The sequence below is a fragment of the Ostrea edulis genome, chromosome 1 (genome assembly GCF_947568905.1).
Source record: "Ostrea edulis chromosome 1, xbOstEdul1.1, whole genome shotgun sequence".
Lineage (NCBI taxonomy): Eukaryota > Metazoa > Mollusca > Bivalvia > Ostreida > Ostreidae > Ostrea > Ostrea edulis.
In genome coordinates this window covers 37342832-37365170 of record NC_079164.1, presented here as the reverse complement: position 1 = coordinate 37365170, position 22339 = coordinate 37342832, and the positions used below count along the sequence as shown (strand labels likewise).

At 33.5% G+C, this 22339-nt stretch overlaps 1 protein-coding gene across 1 annotated transcript; it reads left to right on the top strand.

Annotated features, from left to right (window-relative positions):
* Positions 1 to 663: 663 nt before the first annotated feature.
* Positions 664 to 21395, top strand: LOC125657444 (T-box transcription factor TBX10-like). Its single transcript, XM_048888026.2, has 7 exons — positions 664 to 1415; positions 1537 to 1855; positions 15431 to 15704; positions 16323 to 16475; positions 16698 to 16765; positions 20597 to 20718; positions 21002 to 21395. Exons 1-7 carry the CDS (start codon positions 1229 to 1231, stop codon positions 21256 to 21258), a joined length of 1380 nt encoding a protein of 459 aa, XP_048743983.1. The 5' UTR covers positions 664 to 1228; the 3' UTR covers positions 21259 to 21395.
* The last annotated feature ends 944 nt before the right edge of the window (positions 21396 to 22339 follow it).

Sequence of the window (22339 nt, the reverse complement as noted above, 5' to 3'; positions counted from 1 at the left end):
TCTTCATATGCTCAAGGTGTAAAAGCTTTGATTAGTTTTCCATTTTCATGTGTTGCTAGAGTCAACAAATACAAATAAAAATATAAGTTTGATTAAACATAAGTGCAATACTATTACATTTAATTCTACAAAACTTTTACGTTTGCATATTTTTTAAAGTTGACGATGATAATTCCATGGATAGAATTGAACTAATTCACATTTACAACATTATGTAATCACTTATTTAAACAAAGTTAGAAAGCCTATAGAATAGCAGATATATGGACAATATGTATTTCCCATTGTGCAATTATTTTCTTAGACATCTTTATTATTCAATTCTGAAAGCAAAAATGTATAAATGTGACTATTTTATTCTGAATTACAAACATACATGTGTTTTGAATATTTTTCTTTCTTGTTTAAAATTATTAAACGTATCGAATATGTAATTATGCAAATTTTCTATCGTTCAGATGATTTTCCGTACATAATTCCGTACATACCGTTGCAGTATTCTCATTTATTATAACAAACAGTGTAATTTGTTTCTTTCTATTTAATTTCAAGGATGAAATTGAGATAAAATAATTCTTTAAAAATTGATTTTCCCAAAAATTAGAATATCTCTGAAATAAGTATCATAAGAATAAAATCAGTTTACAGAAAATGATTATTTTTTTTTACACTTCCTCAACATATTTATACTAAATAAAATCTGAGTGCGCTTTGGGTACATATTTTTATGATTATATTATTGAGCTGCGGCAACGTTCTGTTTTTAGGTTTCTCGTTGGGCCGACCCTCCGTAGCCGTCATTTCTGACACCTACAAATGATTGATGACCCCTTCCAATACCTGCTTATATAAACTACTATGTCAACATCTCTCCGTCTGTACCCAAACTATTCTAAACACATCTGGAATATTTGTGCTGTCTTGCACCTAACCCGCAAAAGTGACCAAATGTTTCTGCAACATGCATCTGTATTCTCCGTATCCCATGCATCCCAAATCGTGATTAATTCGCAGCTTCTTTATAGGTTTAACTGTTGACAGCCAATGAAATCGCTTGTTGCTGCACTTGCTGAAGTAGGGGGGCTGGTCATTGGAGGTGTTAATTTGCCAAAATTTGTCTTATTTATGGGATAATATAGCTGCATGCGCAACATTGACAAACTTTTTTTTACTGATTTCAGTACAAGTTTTTATCTTTTGAATGTGTGAAAAGTTGAGCAAATCCTAGATGGATATCACGGGGCCACTGTCTGTACGCGCGAATGCTTTCAGTATTGCATCTCTGATGTCGGGACCGTTTTCAGACTCCCTCTTCAACTCGCTTGGGTATCCCGGATCATCGGGCCAATATAACTCTGACTGTTTCGTAGAATGGGGAAATTGTGGGTATCCCTCCGGAATGAAAAGCATGGAAGGTGAGCAATGCTTTCAAACATTGGTTTGAATTATAATATAATTTTTTCAATTTCATGATAGCAACGTCAATTTTTAAAATTCGTTAAATCTCTGAATTTTAAATTTACTTTAAATTTTCAGCCTGTCTCTTGAATGCTGGAACTGGACGACCTTTTTATGATTCTCAAAGATATGAATATCAAGATGTAATTTCGAGAACTCACGGTGATAATTCCGAAAATTGTGTCAAACATTCCCAAGACTCGGACTTCTTAAAAGGTGATCAAACCTGCAAATCAGGTGACGACTGCGCGGAGAATACATCAGACGTTAAAGGTGAACTGCCAAAGAAACCCCTGCACCCCAAATTATTGAACGTGAACGCGCACCTGGAAATGAAATCCCTGTGGGACGAGTTTGACGAGCTTGGTACAGAAATGATAGTCACCAAGGCCGGGAGGTAAGGGGGAAAAGAAAAGGCCGTGCTCTCTTCGCAAATCAATAGTTTGTTATCGGATCATAAACCCCTGGTTTGCGAAGATGGAAATAGCATATGAGTTTTCATATTATTCTTCCATGGATTATACATGTATTTACATTCCGTGATTCAAAAAAGTATTAAAAGTCGCACTGTAGATATCATTATATCAAATATTAATCAATGCGTTTACCTTACTAAGGTCAATTTGCTTCTTTTTTTTTTAAAAAGTTTTACTGATATATCTGAGAACAAATATAAATTCAAAGCATTATTTGTTGTTCATGAAATTCACCTGCGAAGATCCGGTCTGTCAATTGCATTAGATGATGTTCATGACATTGTTTATGAAATTGAACGCCGTGTTGTCTCTCGACACGCGGCCCGTTGTCACAATACCATGATGTAAATATAAACTCGGTCGCAATCGTGATTTTGATTTTTTTTAATTGCGTATTTTATTTGTTCTCGGTCAAGTTTGGTAAGAAAAAAAATCTATTTTAAAGTTTTATAGAGTATATATATATCGTTGGTGATGGCGACAACAAACTTTTCCAAAACTCTGTGTGCATCAAAACAACTGTAATTTATCAATTTTAGGTATTATTTGTTGTTTTGTAACGGTGATTGGTTATTGACTACATGTATTTAGTTTAAACTGGAATAAAAAAAAATTATACAAAATAATTATAAATTTAATCATGTTATATTATTTAAGGTCAGAATAACAGAATGAAATGAATGCATTTAGCATGATTAATGTCAAATGTAGACTGATTGTTTCGAAGTTGCTATAATCTATGTATGTTAGAAATATCGCTGAATTTCCAACATAAAACTTATATTTAATTCTGAGAGAAAATAGAGGCATTCTTACATTTGTTACATATTAATTTTAAATATAAAGTATAACGGTTCTAAATTTAAAATAACGACTTTACATAGGTTATCAACCATAAACCATTTCTTGAATTACTAACACCGTGTAACGCTGTTTTATAGAAGATTAGTAAGACATTTGATACTACTGTCTGTAGCGGTAACATTGCTATTTGAAAAAAAAATAAAATTATCAGGAATATATATCTGTTGATATTGGGTTTTTGGGTGGTGGTTTTTTTCTTGGTTATATGAAAAAGTCTTGTATCCAAAAAGGTGAGGGAAAAATTTTTCTCTTTCCCATATGAAATTAAGGCATGGGACATTTGTATCATCTTTACGTAACATTAATATTATCATATTCATATGACATTTATATTTATTCATATTTCATTTCAATTTTTTTTTTATCAGCGTTCTTGGGTGGCATACTTTGATAAAGTGTATATTCATAATTGCATATTCATCAGTGTATTTATCTCAGACTTTAGCAATGTTCATATGAATTCATATTCTAAAAAAGTATTTATATATCTTAAAGTTGATACTTTTAATGTAACTCTTCCCTTTCATACACAATTTTTAAAATGCCTGGATCAAATTTTTTTTTTGGATAAAACTTTGGCAAGAAGGAATCAATGTCCAATTTTTGCACTGATTAAAATGGACAATACTAGAGCATGTCAGATAGTTGTCACAATAGTGAGCTATCGATGATGACCAGTGTAATCTTAGTCCTTACTGCGTTTGCAGTGATGCGGCTCAAACATGACAGTTTCAGTATTGAAATACACAATGATCACGCCTGCAAGTCCCCTGGCGCGAGCGCTAGAAGCGATCACATGGCCGGGCTCTCATCATCACAGGCCCATGCTTCATTAAAGTTCGACGAGCGTAGCATCCCTATCTCGGCTTATCACCTTGTTATGAAAACTGTTTTCTCTCGTGGCGAATACACCCGTGTTTTCAGCTAATCATTACCCATTTCACTGCCAACAGTTTTCCAGCTGCTTTTTAAAGAGAAAAGGCTCATCATAAAATGACCATTTGGTCGGTTCTCATTTCTAATTTTACAATTTTATGTATGTTTAGATATATTAATAAATCAGGGGGTATTTAACACAGGTGTTAGTTTCTTGAGTGAAGTAATTTACTCGATTCCACATTTCGGCCGGTATCACACCGCCTTAATGGTGATATAAATAAATCCGCCGTGCAATTTCGCGGTGAAACTTGCTTATAAATTGTTTTCCAGGCATTTGAAGTGGCTCTTACGGTGTTTTCCATCAGTTTTAATTGAATTTTGAGCATGCTTAATGTTGGAAATAAATATATACATCCGCAGCTGTGTACGTTTCAATATATACGTCCGATACGAACTGAAATAAATATTTCTAATTGTTAGGTATTTCGTTACAATTGACGAGAAAGAAAGTATCTGGTTAGAAAACGTGCAACATAAACAAAGTTGCCTTTTTTCTAGGTTCAGGGATCGCTGTCGTCGACGCCTTCAAAGGGTTGCTATGGATTTCTACATAAATTACTGATGTATAAAATATCTTGATATTTAAACATTGACCTTAGCAATTCCATCAAAATTATACTAACCTGAATTTGGAGCATTGATTACATGTATTCATGTTTTGTCATTTTATGATGAAATCATACGCAATGTGTTTACAAATTTCCAAGGTAATAGATTTCTGAACGCTATTTTGTTTCTGACCCTTCAAATTCCCATAAAATAAAAAATAAAACTTTTTAGAAATGCAATCAAATTGAGATTTTTCCGAACTATCCAATAAACAGTATTTATGAAAAAACATGTGGTCATTTCAGGTGCGTATGAATTCTCTAATTTTTTTCAGACAAAACGAGTTTTTTATCATCTATATTATTAAGAAAATATTGTATTTTAATTCAATTGCTGGCGCAAATAGATATAAAAGATGGAAGAAACATGACATGTCCATTCATATTTTATTTTTATTAATCCCTCCACACAATACCTACCTAACCTGACAGACCGGACAATCAGAAAGTCTGGTTCTATTCAGTGAAATCCGCATTCCTCCAGAAACAGTCCATATGGAGATATATCTAGGTCATAAAATCATGTGAACTATTGTTCGTTGTACGTCGTCCGTCGTGCTTTAACAATTGAACATTTCTAACTTATTGATAACTACAATTCCAATTCTTTTCAAAGTTGTGAGGCATCTTTGGGACGAGGGGATATAATTTTAGGACTACTGCACCCCTGGGGCCTTAAAGGTTGAAATAAAACTGCCAACATTTGATACATTTTCAAAAATCTGTTTCGCTACAACTACACATGTGTAAGAAAAACTAAATGCATAGTGATGTAGAGCAGGAAGGCCTCTGCCAAAATTGTAAATTTCGTGATATCAGGGGTAGAGGTTCCTAATTCAGGGCAGGGCCAAAATTGGAATATAGTATTTACGAGTAAAACATTTTAAAACCATCTTCTTCAATATTATCAATACTAGATTGTAACCAAATGGATATTTAGAAAGAACAGGTAGTGCTTTACCAAAATTGTAAATTTCATGATTCCAGGGGTCGGGACTTCGGTATCAGGATGAGGCCAAAGTGATCAGTGTGTTAACAATTGAACATTTTTAATTCCTTCTTGATAATTACCATTCCAATTCTTTTCAAAAATGTGGTGAAGTATCTTTGGGACAAGGGGGACATAAATTGTAAATTTCAGGACTCCTGCACCCCCGGTGCCTTACGGACGGGGCAAAATCTGCCAAAAATTGACATTTTTCCAAAAATCTTCTCTACAACCGCATACCTCCAAGAAAAACTCCTGCATACTAATGTGGAGCAGGAGGGTCTGTAAATTTTGATCCCCAGGGTAGAGGTACTGACTCCAGGGTGGGGCCAAATTTGGTATATATAGTGTGTATGTGTTAAACATTTAACTAAATAGATATTTCAATGGAGTAGGTAGTCCTTTACCTAAATTGTAAACTTCATGATCCTAGGGATATGGGTTTGGATCCAGGGTGGAACCAAAACTATTATGGTGATTATTGTCTTTATCATTTGAAAGACTTCTTTAAGTTTGCTAAGGCAGTATGAAAACTATATGCATATTTAGGAAAAGTAGAAAAAGATGTACCAAAATTGTGAATTTCGCAACCTCAGGGGTTTGACTTCATTTTACATATATTATGTAAAGCCTTTAATCAGTATATAGGCACTTTCGAGAGCATTCATGTTTTAAGAACACACTTTGTTGGGTTTTTTTGGGGTTTTTTTTTGGGGGGGGGCGAATCTTAGAATTTAGCTTGGATATTCAGAACAGGAATTGTTTCTAGATTCCGTAACCCTTGGGACTAGTGATACTCTCTATTTATTAATTTGCCCACCTTTTCATGATTTGGCATAGATTGATACTTTCATTCCCGCGTTCTCCGGTACAATGAAAGGTGAAGATAACGAACAATGATCAATCTCATATCTCCTATAAAGAATACAAAATTAAGAGTAAGGCAAACACGGACCCCTGGACACACCAGAGGTGGGATCAGGTACCTAGGGGGAGTAAGCAACCCCCGCTAACCGGTCACACCCGCCGTTAGCCCTATATCATATGCCTGGCTAGAGATGCCACCTCAAGAAGAAACAATAGCGTACAACACTTTATTATATACTTTCAATTTCATCTCTTCTTTTTTCTTTAAAAGTTTGCGGGCATATATCACACGATATATGCCCGGAAACATTCCGGCCCGCAAACATTACGTCACAATCAAATTTCTACGCCGTTAATTTTCAAATTTTTCGTGTTTTTCATCTTTTACTCAGTTAAACCGATAAAGTTGTTGTTAAAAATAAAATTATTGTTAGTTTCTAAATGAAATTGAAAGTATATAATAAAAAGGTTATAGACTTTGTATGGGAAATATGACGACCTTGTTTTTTGTCGCGAACGGACCTCGTTAGCTCGGTCCGTCTACGCGCCAAAAAACTCGGTTGTCATATTTTTCCATACAAAGTCTATAACCTATAAGTATAGTATATTTCTGATAAGTTCACTTTCAGTCTATTAAGTATTCTAAAAGGGTAAAGATCAGGTATAATAATTCTTGAAAGATCTTAAGGAAATAAACCTCAATATGGATCTGTGTCTGATCTCAAAATACACGCATTGTATTACAATATATACAGTGTTACTGTGTGCCATAATGTAAATCATCACGTGACAAAAATAGTAACCATGGTGACGATGTAATGGTAGAACTAGTTGTCCTGATATATATTTGTTTGATAATCAATTTTGATATAATACAATCAAATATCATATAACATAGAAAGGGTCGGAACAATGCAAAGACGCTAACGATAAAATAAAACAAAATAGATTCATTTCTAACTCAGAGCCGAAACAGAGCATAAGGTTCAATGCATGCATTGGAAAGAAAACCAACAGACATAGCTGACATGAATTGAGATGTGTATATTTGAATTTGGGACAAATGGAGGAACATGTCATTGCACATCATATGGTTATAATTTAAGTTATCATAAAGGAATCTGCTCTGGGAGTTCATAATTTTAATGTATCCACAATTTAAAATCCAATCTAAAATCCCAAAAAAGTTTTTTTTTCCTTTATTAGATAAATAAGTAAATTTATTCAACTTTAATGGCCTCTCTCATTGTGAACTATATTTGTCACATTGAATAAGGAAGTAAATTTCATCTTCAACGACATTTCTAGTACGATTTTTGCGGATTCTTTAATTTCTATGAACATTGTTATAATGTACAGTACAATATTTACCATGCAGTACATGTATATATACTCTAGCGGGTTTACTGACTATTTGTTCTCACTCGAAAACCCTACCTGAAAATGTGACAGATGTATCTTGACAATGTATATTATACTTCTGTGTGAAAATCGTTTTTTATTGAACAGCACAGTTTTCTAGTACATAATTACGTTTTCAACATATCGTTGTTTTAACAGTAGCGAAACTGTTAAAGTACTGTTGAATTATATAGAAAATAATAGCACTTGATTGACTTTAGTCAGTGCATAATTCAACTTAAAATAGATGGAATTTAGTGTTGTAGATCTTGATAATATTGATTTCAAAACGAAACAACAACAATTTGAAAAATATTTAAGGGAAAAAAAATTATGGGGTAATCGGGCTCTTTTAAAGATGTCAAAGTTTGATAAAAAAAAACAACAAAAAAACAAAAAAAAAAAAAAAAACAACAACAACAAAAAACCACACACATCAAACCAGCAGTTTTCAACAAATAACTTTACAAACGAATATTTCAATATTATTACTGTTTAGCAACATCTCTGTACTTATAGGCTATTAAAATTGGAACTGCTGCTGAATTAATAATTCTCTCTCTCTCTCTCTCTCTCTCTCTCTCTCTCTCTCTCATTGAAAACAATTGAACAATACATTCGTTTCATCTTCAATCATTCATGATGGGCATTTCGTACAAATTCTTTGTTGTTTTGAAATAACCAAATATCGTCCTCTTCCTGTTTTAAATCATGACAAGTGTTCAAAACCTAACAATTGTTTCTTTTTTTCTAAACCCCATTGTTAGTTTTTGATTTGACCAAAGTTTTCCTCTCGTCACATTGGGAGTATTCCAACACTGGGAGTGATTCAATAGAATATGTTATACGTTTAATAGTATTTTTGCACTGTGTTTGGAAGATAGATTTTTTTTTGTGGACATGCATAAACCAAACCAATCTTTACCCCTATCTATTTTTTTCTATTTTTAGAAACACATGTCTATGCTGAACATATTGCCCTATTAGTGCCCTATTTTTGGTCAATATTTCAACTACCTCATCATTTGTAATAATAATAAAGATAGATAACTAAATGAGAAATAGAAGGATAAATAAATATTGGAGAACATAATTATAATTTTATCATATGGATCTAGCGTTTCGCTGACATTGACATGTAACTCCGTGGAATGGAATACGCCAGCTTTGCTTGTACTCACAGGGGCTAAGCCCGTTTGGGTTCGAACTCTGTGATACCATAACAGAGTTCGGACCCAAACGGGCTCCGTCCCTGTGCTTGTACTTATTTTAAAGAATTAATAATAATTGTAGATTTTTTTCCTTTTTTCCTTATTTATTTATATTGACGCCAACACCTCAATGAGATGACTGTGCAAGTATGGTTACCAGTAATATTTCAAGATCAAAAATTTGATATTATAATAATCTAATATCAAAAATTTCAAAATAATGAATAGAATTAAATTTAATCTAAAAACAGCAATCAAACCCCCATTCATTTATGCAGAGAAACAGCACTCAGAGGAATCATATATACAGTCTATTTCTTTTTACTGATCGCATTCACAAATCAGACTATCACATTCCCATTCTGTCGAATGAATATACATACATACATACATACATACATATATATATATATATATATATATATATATATATATATATATATATATATATATATATATATACATTGTATATATATATATCCATATATTGAAGCATAGACTTTCGGAAAATGGAGTTATACGTTTTCAATCCCAACACAGTTTATGAATAAATGACCCCCTAGCGCAAACATCCGTGCATCAAAGAACCCCATTGGAAATAAGCTTTCTAGCTTTCATCCTTGGTATCTATGGATGTATGCTTGCATGTATGTATATACCGAATAAACATTTATTTTTATTTATTTTTTATTATTTACAGACACTAAACTTTTTTCTTAGAGTGTTACGATTTAAAAATTTAAGTGTGATATATATTAGTAAAATTATAAGGAAACCTTGAAATATAAATCGTAATCAGGATAATAGCTGAACGAAATTGTAATTTGCTGAACGAAATTAATAGACTGTACTGTGAAAAGTGATTAAATTGATACATTGACTGAATAAGATAATGATTAGTATTTCTGTTTACATTGAGATGATATATTTAAAAGTTCCATTCTTTTCATTGCGCAAAATTGTTAACTTAACTTGACTTGATACAATTATAACGCAGGTTCTAACAAAAATAAATAGCAAAATACCCATAAATATGTATACGTTTAGATACGTTATAATCGTGCGCATTGATACACGCGTGCAAAAAGGCCGCACACCCGCAGAATGTTCAAACTTGGGAGTCTGTGAAACCTTTCCTTTTCCTTGAACTATGACCCTAACCTATAACTATCACGTGACGCTTCAGTCAAAGCAGTATACCTTTACCGTGATATCGTGATTAGAATGAACTAAATATAGTTCGCTGGTTTCGATCTGGGAAATGTCATGAATTACCAGATTATTTTTTGTTTACATTTTACACGTATAAATGGTGGGTACTTTGTTCCATTACTTTTCATTATTATGGTATATATGTATACCCGATTGACATGATCAGTTGCGACATACTGTATTCAAGGCACCATCGTTCCTAGTTTTCAAATGTTCTTCCTATAGGTGATGGCGTTTCTTCATGAGTAAAAAATTTTCAGCATGCAAACAAACAACTACGTTATAATACTGTCAACTTTCTAAATAAATCATTTTTTTTTTTTTTACAATCACGTGATGTTTCCCGATCAAAACGTTGTTACAACTCCATTTTAAATAGAAAATCGTATACTTTAAATGTATTGAAGTTTTGGAAGTAGCTAAACACGCTTTAATAGTTTTTATTCAAGAGCATTAAAAACTGCGTTCATTTCTACTTCCCTTTGAAAAATAATTTCGAAATGCGTCAATACAGGGACAGTTCGACACAGAATGACAGAATAGCGAGCAAAGGTCAGCATGGGGACTTCATCAACGTCAGTAGAGACGAAGCGTTAATCCAACGACAGGTTGAGTCATTATTGTAAACTTCTACAATTATTTGACTTGATAAAACACATGACATTTATATTTGTTTTTTTAACATAGATATATTTTTCGGAATTACATTTACTTCAAAAGTACAGTGTTGCAGAGCAGTCAAATTGTTGTCCCGGATGGTGGAGAAGTCATGAGAAAAACAAACTTCATAGTATCCCGGGACACATTGCAACCGTTCCTCCAAGTGCATTTTACCACGAGTTAAGCACGTGCTAGTAGGAAGTCGTGATTTGCGAACATTTTGTTTTATTGGGATTGTCTTACGAATTGCTTTTACGAATACTGTCTGGCGTATTTCATACCAATTGTTAAGCCGTTCTTTACATACTGATTTTGGCTACGGATTACTCCGTTTACCTAATCAAGATATGGGGCTCACGGCGGGTGTGACCGGTCAACAGGGGATGCTTATCCTCCTTCTCACCTAATCCCACCTCTGAATTTTGCAGGGGCCTGTGTTTGCCCTACCCTTATTTCTGTATTTTTATAGGATTTATGAGATTGATCACTATTCGTTATCTTCACTTGTTCATTTAAAACATGTAAATCTTGCAAATCTTTGACAGTTTAGATTAAAGGCTTGTGCTTGTGTCCTGTTGGATTTTCTAGTTTCTTTTTATAATGATGTAATTTCTAGAAGAAGAAAAATCACGTTGTCTCCCCCCATAGACAGCATATTTACCAAAGCCTTGTTTTACCTTGCAACTGCAGTGACAATTGAAACATTAACATCTTGTACTGAAGTTTTATCTGAAGATAAAAACCATACACATCAAAAGCGAAGTGTAGACATTTTATTTCAGCTGTGGGAAGAGAAATAGAGAGTAGATTAGAAGGCATCAATAGAACCTCGCTGACATCTTTCATCTGATGTCTATTTCCCTCACTGAAAAGCAGATTGTTTTCCATTTTTACTTTGTCTTCATGTGATAAAGACAAAAGATGGGAGGATATCCGGAAATATTTCTTCTCCTCAGTTAAATTCGCAAAGTTTGTACGTTCTCACTGGCCAGGCTTTTCTCACTAAAATTTTTGACATTTCTCACAAATTGTTTAAGAGACAAATATCAGTCAGCTGTGGATTGGGGATATTCACACTAGTTTTTTGCATCTTTTAAAAACAATAATGGACATAGTCTCTCACATAAATTAAGCGCCTATAATACCTCGACATTTTTGAGGTTGACGTAAAACCGTAAACAGATGTGAGAGCTGCGGGCATCGCTCTGAAACCGAAGACTCGCGTGGTCAGTTTTCATCGCTAGAGCAGTATCAGATAAAGTTACTTATCTACATATATATGTGCCATCAATCATTTGCATCTTAATTTTTGTACTCTCAGGAAAAACCTATTAATTTTACAGCACTCTAAAACAACATATTACAGTAATGGCATAAAAAGGTCATGCACCGAATCACAGCATCCAATGTCACAATGTATAATGCTAGTGTGTGGTGCATTGATTTTGCATTTTGAATTTATTGGAAATATCAAGTAAAGCATTGTCTTTTGAAGTCAGTAGTATACTTTTTATAGTATCATTATGCTTGTTCATTTTTCTAATAATTTGAATACACGCAACGTTATTATGCACACGAATGAACTCTCCAAACCTCGCCTCCCAAATAATAAAAAAACTTGTTGCGCGGTGTTGGTCCCTGATGTTTTAATTGGCTAATTGGTACATTAAGGAGGTCGCTGTTGTTGGCATAAGCAGCCCTCAGTCGATAAATCCGTCCCGTTTCTGGTTCTTACAAACTTCTAATGAACTGTGAAAATAAACACGGCTTTTATCAGCATTGGGAACATTTCACGGTCAATAAAAAAGGGGTATTAAAATAGTCGCATGTTGACACAGCTTATTAATCTTCCTTAATGTTAAAACTACAGTATATTGAGTAAAAGAGTGAAAGTCGAGATGCCCACTATGAAAGATTATCACATGTGTATGTACGTTTTTTGCTATGATGTATAAAAATTGACATTTAAAATTGTAAACATCTTATGCCCTGGTAACTATGTTTTACCACTATCCGTTATTTTATATGCATGTATTTGGAACTTCTTCCCACACCAATAACTTGTAGTGCGAATATTTACATTCACTGAATCTTTTCTCTTATATTTTTTTGGAAATTGACATTGCTTTCATCCGAACAATGAATACATGTACATGTTTGTTGCAAACAAGTTCGATCCGGAATTTTTTAGTACCAAATATGATCGTCATCAAAGTCAACGGGTATATTGGCTGTTCCGTTTAAGTAACGAATGGGTCTTCAGTATTTGAGTCTAGTTTATATTTTCAAACAATACACAAATATATAAATATAGACAATAAAATGTTGTTGTTTTTTTTTTGGTTTTATCGGGTGATGAAGGTAGCAAGCATTGCAGGAAAAAAATGTTAAACCTGTTAAAGCGGGTTATTGAATTCTTTTTTGCCACCCTTACTACTTTCATCGCCCAATGAAACAACAAAGAAAGCATTTTATTGTTTAAATATTATCTAATATAAGTATTCGGAGCATACCGGTTTATGGGACCTTCCAACCAATGTAGACACGCTATGTATACGTTCTGTGGTATAAACTGTACAGTACTCTTCAAGAATTAAGCAAATATAATACTCCCGTAAAATAAAGAGGGATGTGATGTCTACATTTTGAACTTCTCAAATGCAGTTGATTAAATATAATGTATCTTGGATAGAACATAAATCAAACATTGAAAATAGATAGAAAATGTATTCAATGTTTTGATGAAATATGGATAGAAATTGTATTCAATGTTTTGATGAAATATGGATAGAAATTGTATTCAATGTTTTGATGAAAATAAATAGAAAATGTATTCGATGTTTTGATGAAATATGGATAGAAATTGTGTTGAAATTTTTTTTTTAACGAAACGTGGATATAAAATATAACCAACGTACATTTTTATGAAATATGAGTAGAAAATATGTTCACCATTTTAAGGAGATATGGGAAAAATTTCATCCAACACACTCTGATACCACATTTTTCTAAGAAATTGTTTAAAATTACCTTTTTTTGGTGTAAAATACTCCTAACCAATCAGGCATCGCAATAGTAACTGTATGGAATCATTCTAATAGTATCTTAATTAATGTTATTAGCTAGAACACGACTGATAAATTCTAAAATGTGAAAAATACTGCGATGAAAGATTTGAGGTAAATTTGATAACATGTCTGTGTACTGTAACCATTTTTATAGAATTCATAAAATTGGAACTTCCACAGTTAGGAATGAACGGCAATCTATTTAACAGTTTTTAAAATCATTGAAACATTGAAATATCGTTTCGAATAAAATTTGGATCTGCCTCGCTGCGTACTTCAGAATCGTTCTCACCGAAGATATAAAAATGTATTTTATAGAAAAGGCGTTGAAAGGTGAAGAATAAAATCGCCATTCTTTGTTTATTTAAATGTAAATGTACTCTATAGCTTTTTTTTTTTTTTTTTTTTTTTTACGGTTATAGACATTTGTTTTTATTTTTTACGGTAATGGACGACATTGTTTTTATTTTTTGCGGTTATATGGACGACATTGTTTTTTATTTTTTGCGGTTATGGACGACATTTGTGGCGTTTTGACCTAGCTGATATGGAATTAATATTACGTTTTCATGTAGTACTGTCCAGCTAAAAATCACCCAATGAAATGATGTGTCCTTCTTGAAATTACATTTTTTCATTTTATAAAGTATGACAGACAAGTTCTATGTCTTCTGTTTTTATCGTACAAGACATTAACAGAGCGATAACAGTATCACGCATGCGCAATGGTCACACCGTAGACAACAGTTTATTTTTTAAAATTTCAAAGGAGGATGCCACCCAAAAAATGGGGATTGTACCGTATACCCCAAAATTACACACAATGACCGTTTTTGTTATAAATTGTTCAATCAAAAAGGGTTACAACCCCAGTAGCTCCCTGTAGATCCTTCATTGTTTTGTACTGTAAATTCTTGCATCGATTGTCACTAGCTTGAAGTGAAGTACTACAAAATTCAACCTATGTTAGGGCGTTTACATTATCTAGCGGTAAGGGTTCTTTATTGTGTCAAACCGTACAACGACACGTTATTTAGCGATAGAATAGTCGCTGTATTTTCTCGGGCCTGTCGTGGACGTGGTTCAAGCCGAAGACCCTCCGATCACAAACGAGTGGGGATTTTTTTCCACTGAGCAACGTGACGGTCCTACATTATAGCATAAAACAATTCTTGTCCTTTCTTTCTTGATGTCATTCATGATAAAAATGAAATACATGTATAGAAGTTGGATACGTGCGTCCAGGTCAGATCCTCCGACACCTCCCTTCCGATTGAGTGTGCCCGGTTATTTCAGATCCTCCGACACCTCCCTATCTACAAACTACATTGTGATTCATGAAATATGTTACAATATACTATAGTAAACACGCTTATAGTGAAGTGCTGGAGATGAACGATTTTATTTTGTTATATCCAATAAGTTCATGATATATTTTAAAACTTATGAGAATGAAATTCAGTTCGCTGTAAGCGTTGCATTCATAATAACCATGTTCTCTGTAACCGTATTTTACTGTATATACAAAAAAATGCAAAAAGCGTTTCCAGACCCTATTTATACATGTATAGGGCTGATGTAAAATCAATGCCCAGTTTAAGTTTTGTCAGAAAAGATGCGCACCATGCTACATAGACAAACTATCTATTTATCGTCTGATCTCTTTCTTTAATTGCAGACGAATGTTTCCGACCTTCCAAGTTCGCCTGTACGGCCTGGACCACATGGCAGATTATATGGTGATGATGGACTTTGTTCCTTGTGATGACAAGCGGTATAGGTATTCCTTTCACAGCTCGAGTTGGGTGGTGGCGGGGAAGGCTGATCCTCACATGCCCGGGAGAATTCACGTGCACCCCGACTCGCCTGCTAAAGGCTCACAGTGGATGAAGCAAGTGGTGTCGTTTGATAAATTAAAACTCACAAACAACTTGATGGACGATAATGGCCATGTAAGTTCACCAGCCTTGTTTGTGCACCTGCATATTAAATGACATTTCTACACTGAATCATTCATTGGTGTGTCCAATGCAGTACGTCTAACCTACTAACATTTAGTTTTGAGCTCTCGTTCTACAAATAATCACACTGAAAATTTTGATGAATGGCAAATTAAATTAGATCAGATTGTATTTCTGACGGACAATTTTAGGGAGCGTTATGTGAGTTCAGACTGGTAATCAGATACGTTTGACTGCCTTATATTGTTTTAGCAGACGACGGATATTGCATCACCAATAAATTGACATATGAAATACGATTTACGAATTACATAAATACATTTACGTATTTTATTTATTGTTTTGTGTTAGATGACGTAAAACTCATTCCACCAACATTTCTGTTCCCGCGACCTGCAATGCAAAACATGTTTATTAAATGATATTTTTTTTTCAGTCTAATGCAACCGTGTTTATCATCAAAGGAAAGCGAAGTCAAATTTTCGATGTAAAATGTGTATCATTTCACAGATGTTTAAAGATTTAATTAAGATTTTCGTTCTGACATAGCCAAAGGTGGGTGCTGTAGCATGTAATCTAAATAAATAAGCCTTTATCTCAACTTTACAGATCATCTTGAATTCTATGCACAAATATCAGCCCCGATGTCATGTTGTTTATGTAAATCCGAAATCTGAAGACTGCTCCTTGACAGAAAATTTTAAGACGTACATCTTCCCGGAGACGAAGTTCATGGCAGTGACGGCCTATCAGAACCATCGGGTAAACAATTCTTGTCTCTTGCGACCAGACGATCCAGAGCTGTCGTCTGCAATCAAAGACAGAAATTAATTTTATCATGAGAACTTTTTATCGAAAATGTTGCGATTATGCATAATCAGTGTTGGAATAAAAATTCTGAACCATGTTTAAGTGCTTGAATATGTTTAAAATAAAAGGACTTGAATTTGAAAAGATAAATTAATTTGGTTTTTAATTTTGCAGATAACCCAGCTGAAAATTGCCAGCAATCCTTTCGCGAAGGGGTTTCGAGATGTTGATCCAAATGAGTGGTAAGCTGACAATAGCATCGGTTTTTCTGATCATCGTCCGCCGTATGTTCAAGTTCAAAAAAATTCTCAATAATTATATCCAGAGGGGTATGTTTTGTCAAAAACTCAAGATACAAGCATCCGCATTTAAAATGTAGATTTTTACTTGTTGAGATGATGATGATGATGATGATGATGATGATGATTTTATTCTCATAAATCAATATACAAAAGGTATAGAGAAATACAAATACTACAGTATGCAATCCACAAAGTCGGTAAAAGAAAATAGAAAGAAAAGCATGATGACCGTCCGAGGAGGACCACGCTGGGGTTAAGATAGGAGTTTACATGGATATGTAGAAAAATATCGGAAAAATCTATTAAAACACTCTTCTCAAGAAACAAGTCCTATATTTTTCTCAAATTCGTATCCACTAAGAAGGTATGGTGGTCTTAAATTTACATGTATTCTTCCCCGAGTTAGGACTTCATCTTTTATGAACGGCTTTTTAACTTTGACAATCAAATTATGAACTCGCCGATTGGAAACCCTCCCATTCGTCCTACTGTTACATCATTTACATCTGTTACTAAAATTATGTACAACAACAACTAGATAAACACTTTGATCATGGTAAACGCCGAGAAAATATCTAGCATTGCCATATTAAGGTAGATCGATCCTCATGTGATGTCATGGGTTTTTGCAAAAATCTTTATTGAATTTAACTTTGTTTATGATAGAAATATATCTTTCAGGGGAATTTTACTCATTGGATAGAATAAAAAATTTGGTAAACTATTGATAGTGAAGAAGATTATATTTCTATAGATAATGAATTATTTATGAAAAGAAAATTGTCACAGGCAATAACTCCTATGCTGGTATTTCTTCTACTGCATGTCTATTATATAATGATTTCCCTAATATCAACAATTGATTTATACATATTTATGAATTAACATACATTTTTATTTATTCTTATCATTCTGTTGTACGAAAATGTGTGGTTTTCTGATGTTAACATATACTTCTGTTTTCTTTTAAAAGGTGGCTACATGCACATTTTCTTTGGTTATTAATTAAATTAAACTAAACTGAGTGGAAATGAAATTAATACAGTTTTTACATTTTCAACCATTCATATTGATAAGTCACATTAGGGTGGAGCTATGCTAGCGATTTAAATTCTGACCTACATGGTCAATTTTTTTTTCGAGATAATGCTTCTTGTGATATGTGTAGTCAATTTTTTTAATGCGGTTTTTTTCCCCGAACAAAACGTCTATCACTGTACATGTCTAACAGTAAAGATGGTGTGGAAATATTTTAATGTGCTCAAAAATATTTTTAAAGCCAAAATATTTTGAAACATACATTTCAATATGAGTGCCTGATTGTACTAAGATAATTTTTTATGTGCAATCCTATTCAATGCCTTGCACATGCCTGACTTTTTTCTGTTGAATCGGTAACCAATTTATCAAATCAAAAAGGCAACAGTATTCTGCTGAATAATATGTTATATAAATTCATTTCTGTTCAAATCCTGTCCCCATCCAAATTGGTAAAGGTTTGCCATGTGCATAGAAATTCTCTAAATATATTCTCATCAACAAGACTATATAATCTGACAAAATTGTTTACTGTCGTCAACTGGTACACGTAGTGAGGGTTAAGGAAAATTATTTCCCTCGTTTTGGACCACAATAAGCCGATATTAGAGATCTATAAAATTGTATACGAGACTCTTTCCAAAAGCCAATAAGGCAATAACCAACAAAAAATGATAAAATAAGATAAAACCAAAAATTAGAAAATCACGGTTTTTCAAAGTAGTTGGTAAACATTGTGAACCATGAAGTGTATACAGTCTTCCAAGGGAGGGCGTGGTTTACATTATGTATTAGTCTTCCAAACTTACGAGTTTCATCTCTGGATAAGAAAGATGGCTCAAATGATCGTCGAGTCCTATGCGCCTCTTCTTTAATTATTCTCACCATCATCTCTTCCTCCTCCTCCTCCCATTTATCGTTGTTATCATTTCCATTATTGTCTTTGATGTCATTTTTTCCTATTATCGTCATCTTTCTTATTATCGTTGTCGTCGTATTTCCTATTATCGCTGTCGTCATTTTTTCTATTGTCTCTGTGGTCATTTTTGTATTGTTTCTATCGTCTTCTTTTCCAGCTTTTCCACTAAGAGCATCAATAGGGTCTAGAAACCATGACAAAATTATTTACAATTTCACGAAAGGGTAATTTTAGCACGTATTTTAAAATTTGCCCTAATGAAATGATATATTATTTTCATCTTTGATAACCGTTTTTCTGCAAAACTTAACTGTTGAGTACATCATTTAAAAAAAAAAATGAAAGAATATCCACTTAGCACTAATCCTAAATATTATACAATACTGTTTGTCCCAGTTACTGAGTTAACATTGATCAGTGCATTGCAATATACTAAATCACGAGGTTGTTGAACAATGTCATATCGCCGAGAATGCAGTAACGTATGTACTGAAATTAGATTTTCATGACATTGTTCAGAAATGGCAGTCCATTTACAAACAGCAAGGATAACTGTTTACGTTATCCGAATCATTTGAGAGTCCTATGAAACCTGTAACCATTGGAGACTGTCTGCCGTTGGTTGTGCATCTTTTGTAAAGTTCTGAGCATTTTAACACTTCAGTAGTGGGACAAATTTCTTCAAAGGTCCTCATTTCTTTATCAAGTTCTTAACTTTAGGATTGTTTAAAACCTCAAAAACAGTGCGATTTTCATAAAATTCACATTTTGCCCACGCAAGAATTTCTTTTTAGAATCTACAATCAGGCAACTTAAAAAAACCTGTGTGCACGTGTAAGAGGCAAATATTTTACATATGGCTAAATAATCTAACCATTCCTCCTCTCAAACATTTTCGTGTCTATTTATAAATATCTCTAGAATGGAAAATATCATACATATCATTTTGAAATTATTCGAATATTCACGTATTCAATTAAGATGTATTGTCATAGAAAACTTTTAGTTATTTATCGAAATGAATTAAACATTTCCAACATGGCCACTGCAAAGCGTCCCCTCGCAATATGGTACTGTTCAATGACCACCATCCAAAAATATTTTTCAACCTGACTGATCATGACTTCGTGATGTTTGCAATCAAACGTGACATTTATCCCCAAATGGTGGTCTCAGGGTCCGTATAAGGCCACGATGGGGATTTAAAAGTAAAGAGGGGATCTTTACAAATAGCTACTGTAGAAAAGGGCCATCATGTACAGTATATAGTTGAGTTTTGTCAAACATTGACCATTTCGGCTAACACAGGACCTCAGAGTAGGGTTTAATATTTTTCTGATAAGATAGATAGGAAAACCATATAGATTCTTTATAATTAGGAAAGCTTATTTTCACTAGGGTATATTTTTCTTAAATTTAATCATTTCAAATTTTTTAGTTGAATCAAATTTCCATAGTTACATCTGCCATTTTCCCAAAGTTTGTATGTACTATCTGAAGCTATATTGGAATAAATAGTGATTGGATTTTATTATACTGTAAAAAAAAAATTATAATAATAAAAATTCCCATCCCTTGGCCATTACACATGAGTTACATAGCATCTTAGATGTGAATATTGCTTCAAATTTATGATCATGCATATCACAGTTTCTATACAAGAGTTCACCAGGGTCTTACAGAGAGTTGCTACTTATTGCATTTTAGAGCAACTTCTTAATGAAATTCTAAAATATTGAGGAATAGTTCAATAACTTCACCAGATAACCAGATTGTTAAATTGATTTTGCAGTCGTTATAATGTTCTATTACAGTATGGTGGATGTTTTATCGCAGCTGAATCCTTGCGCCCGACCTAGGAACCACAATCGTCCTAGTTCTCTGGCATACGCCAACAACGGCTCAGCATCTAAACGCCGCTCTACTGACGAAAAAGGTAAAATATCTTATAAATGTATTCATGAATTTGTATTCTAATAAACACATGTACACAGACTGTCACAGAGCTTCTGCAGATACGGCTACTACTGGACTAACGTGGTACACAGGACTGAAAAACTTTAAAAAAAAAAAAAAAAAAAAATATATAAAAAAAAAAGATTTGCTTAATGTCCGTTTTCAATAATATTAATACCTGGTATTTATGAGAAACTGAATTAACATGATATGCTGTTTGTCATATTATATTACTAAATTCTAATCATTTTTAAACATTGTAGGTTCAGAATCTGAGGACTCGTGCTTGTCCCCGAACAGCGCTATTTCCGGAAATGGTACGTCACCTCTCCGTCTTCCTACTCGACCGAATTACCCCACGGACGGATATACTTACCCGCCATATAGTCACGAGACCTATATGATGGCGTCGAAAAGCAGATTGTCACCGTACACCCGCACTTTGGATTACCCCTCCTATCACCATGCTCGTATGAAGGAACTGTATCAAGGAACGAACTCTTGTGGTTACAACTTCTGACATTGAAGTGTTTCTTTTAAGTTTGATCTTCGATTCGCTTGGTTGACTTCGTGATGTTTAACTAACTGTGAACCATGACATTTCTTTTGTAGATTTTCTGTTAATAAATATTTATCTTGTTTTACCGTTTATAAAAATGTGTGTCCTTTGTTTGGTCTATTATTTTCAAATAAGGAAATCGCACCGACAAGGTCATTAATTAGTATGTTTTGATAACGCTTAAGTATATATAAGATATATTTTAGAAATAATGATTCAAAATATCAAATAACAAAGATGTGTGTAGAACGTGATTTGAAACACAGTTGCCTTCTAAAACGTGCAAGCTCCGATGTTGATTCCTTCCCATATCAAACTTCTAATTGACGATGTATGTTCAACGTCAATTTTTACCAAACACACATTTTGCTACTCTTTTCAACAATATTTACATTAGGATAAGTCGAAGCGATTTAACTGTGGATGACAAATTGCCTCACCAGTCGGGGTCAGTAAATTTGTAACACGTTGTATCCTCTTCGAGCAGTAAAATAGACTCACTTTTGGCAGAATGCAAGATGTTGATAGCTTTTCGTACCCCGTTTCCTCTCACAAATTAACACTACGTATAAACATGATGCGTCGAATATAAACATTTATTCGGATACAAATCTAACGATCTTCTTAGATCGGGATAAAGAATGCTTCTAAACGACCTTTTTAGCTTAAACAGATGTAGTATTTCCACTCAAACCCTTTTCCGATAAGATGCAAATACGAAATTCACATAAAATATCTTCTCAAGGGTTGGAGAATCCCACGATAGCAAAACACTTACCACTGCACTTGAATTTAGTGCTTATTTGTGTAATATGTAATGATTATCTGATACTTATGATGCACAGGTGGAAATGAATTATATTGGCACACATATATCAAAGTTATCATGGAACTGTACGGCAATATTAAAAAAACTCACACCTAAAACGCAAAACGAGGCGCTGACAAAGCGGTAGATTTTCACATCACTTTTGACAAAAAATGAAATATCAAACAATGGATACGGGATAGTTTTGTTTTATCGTATATCTCTAAATGAAAA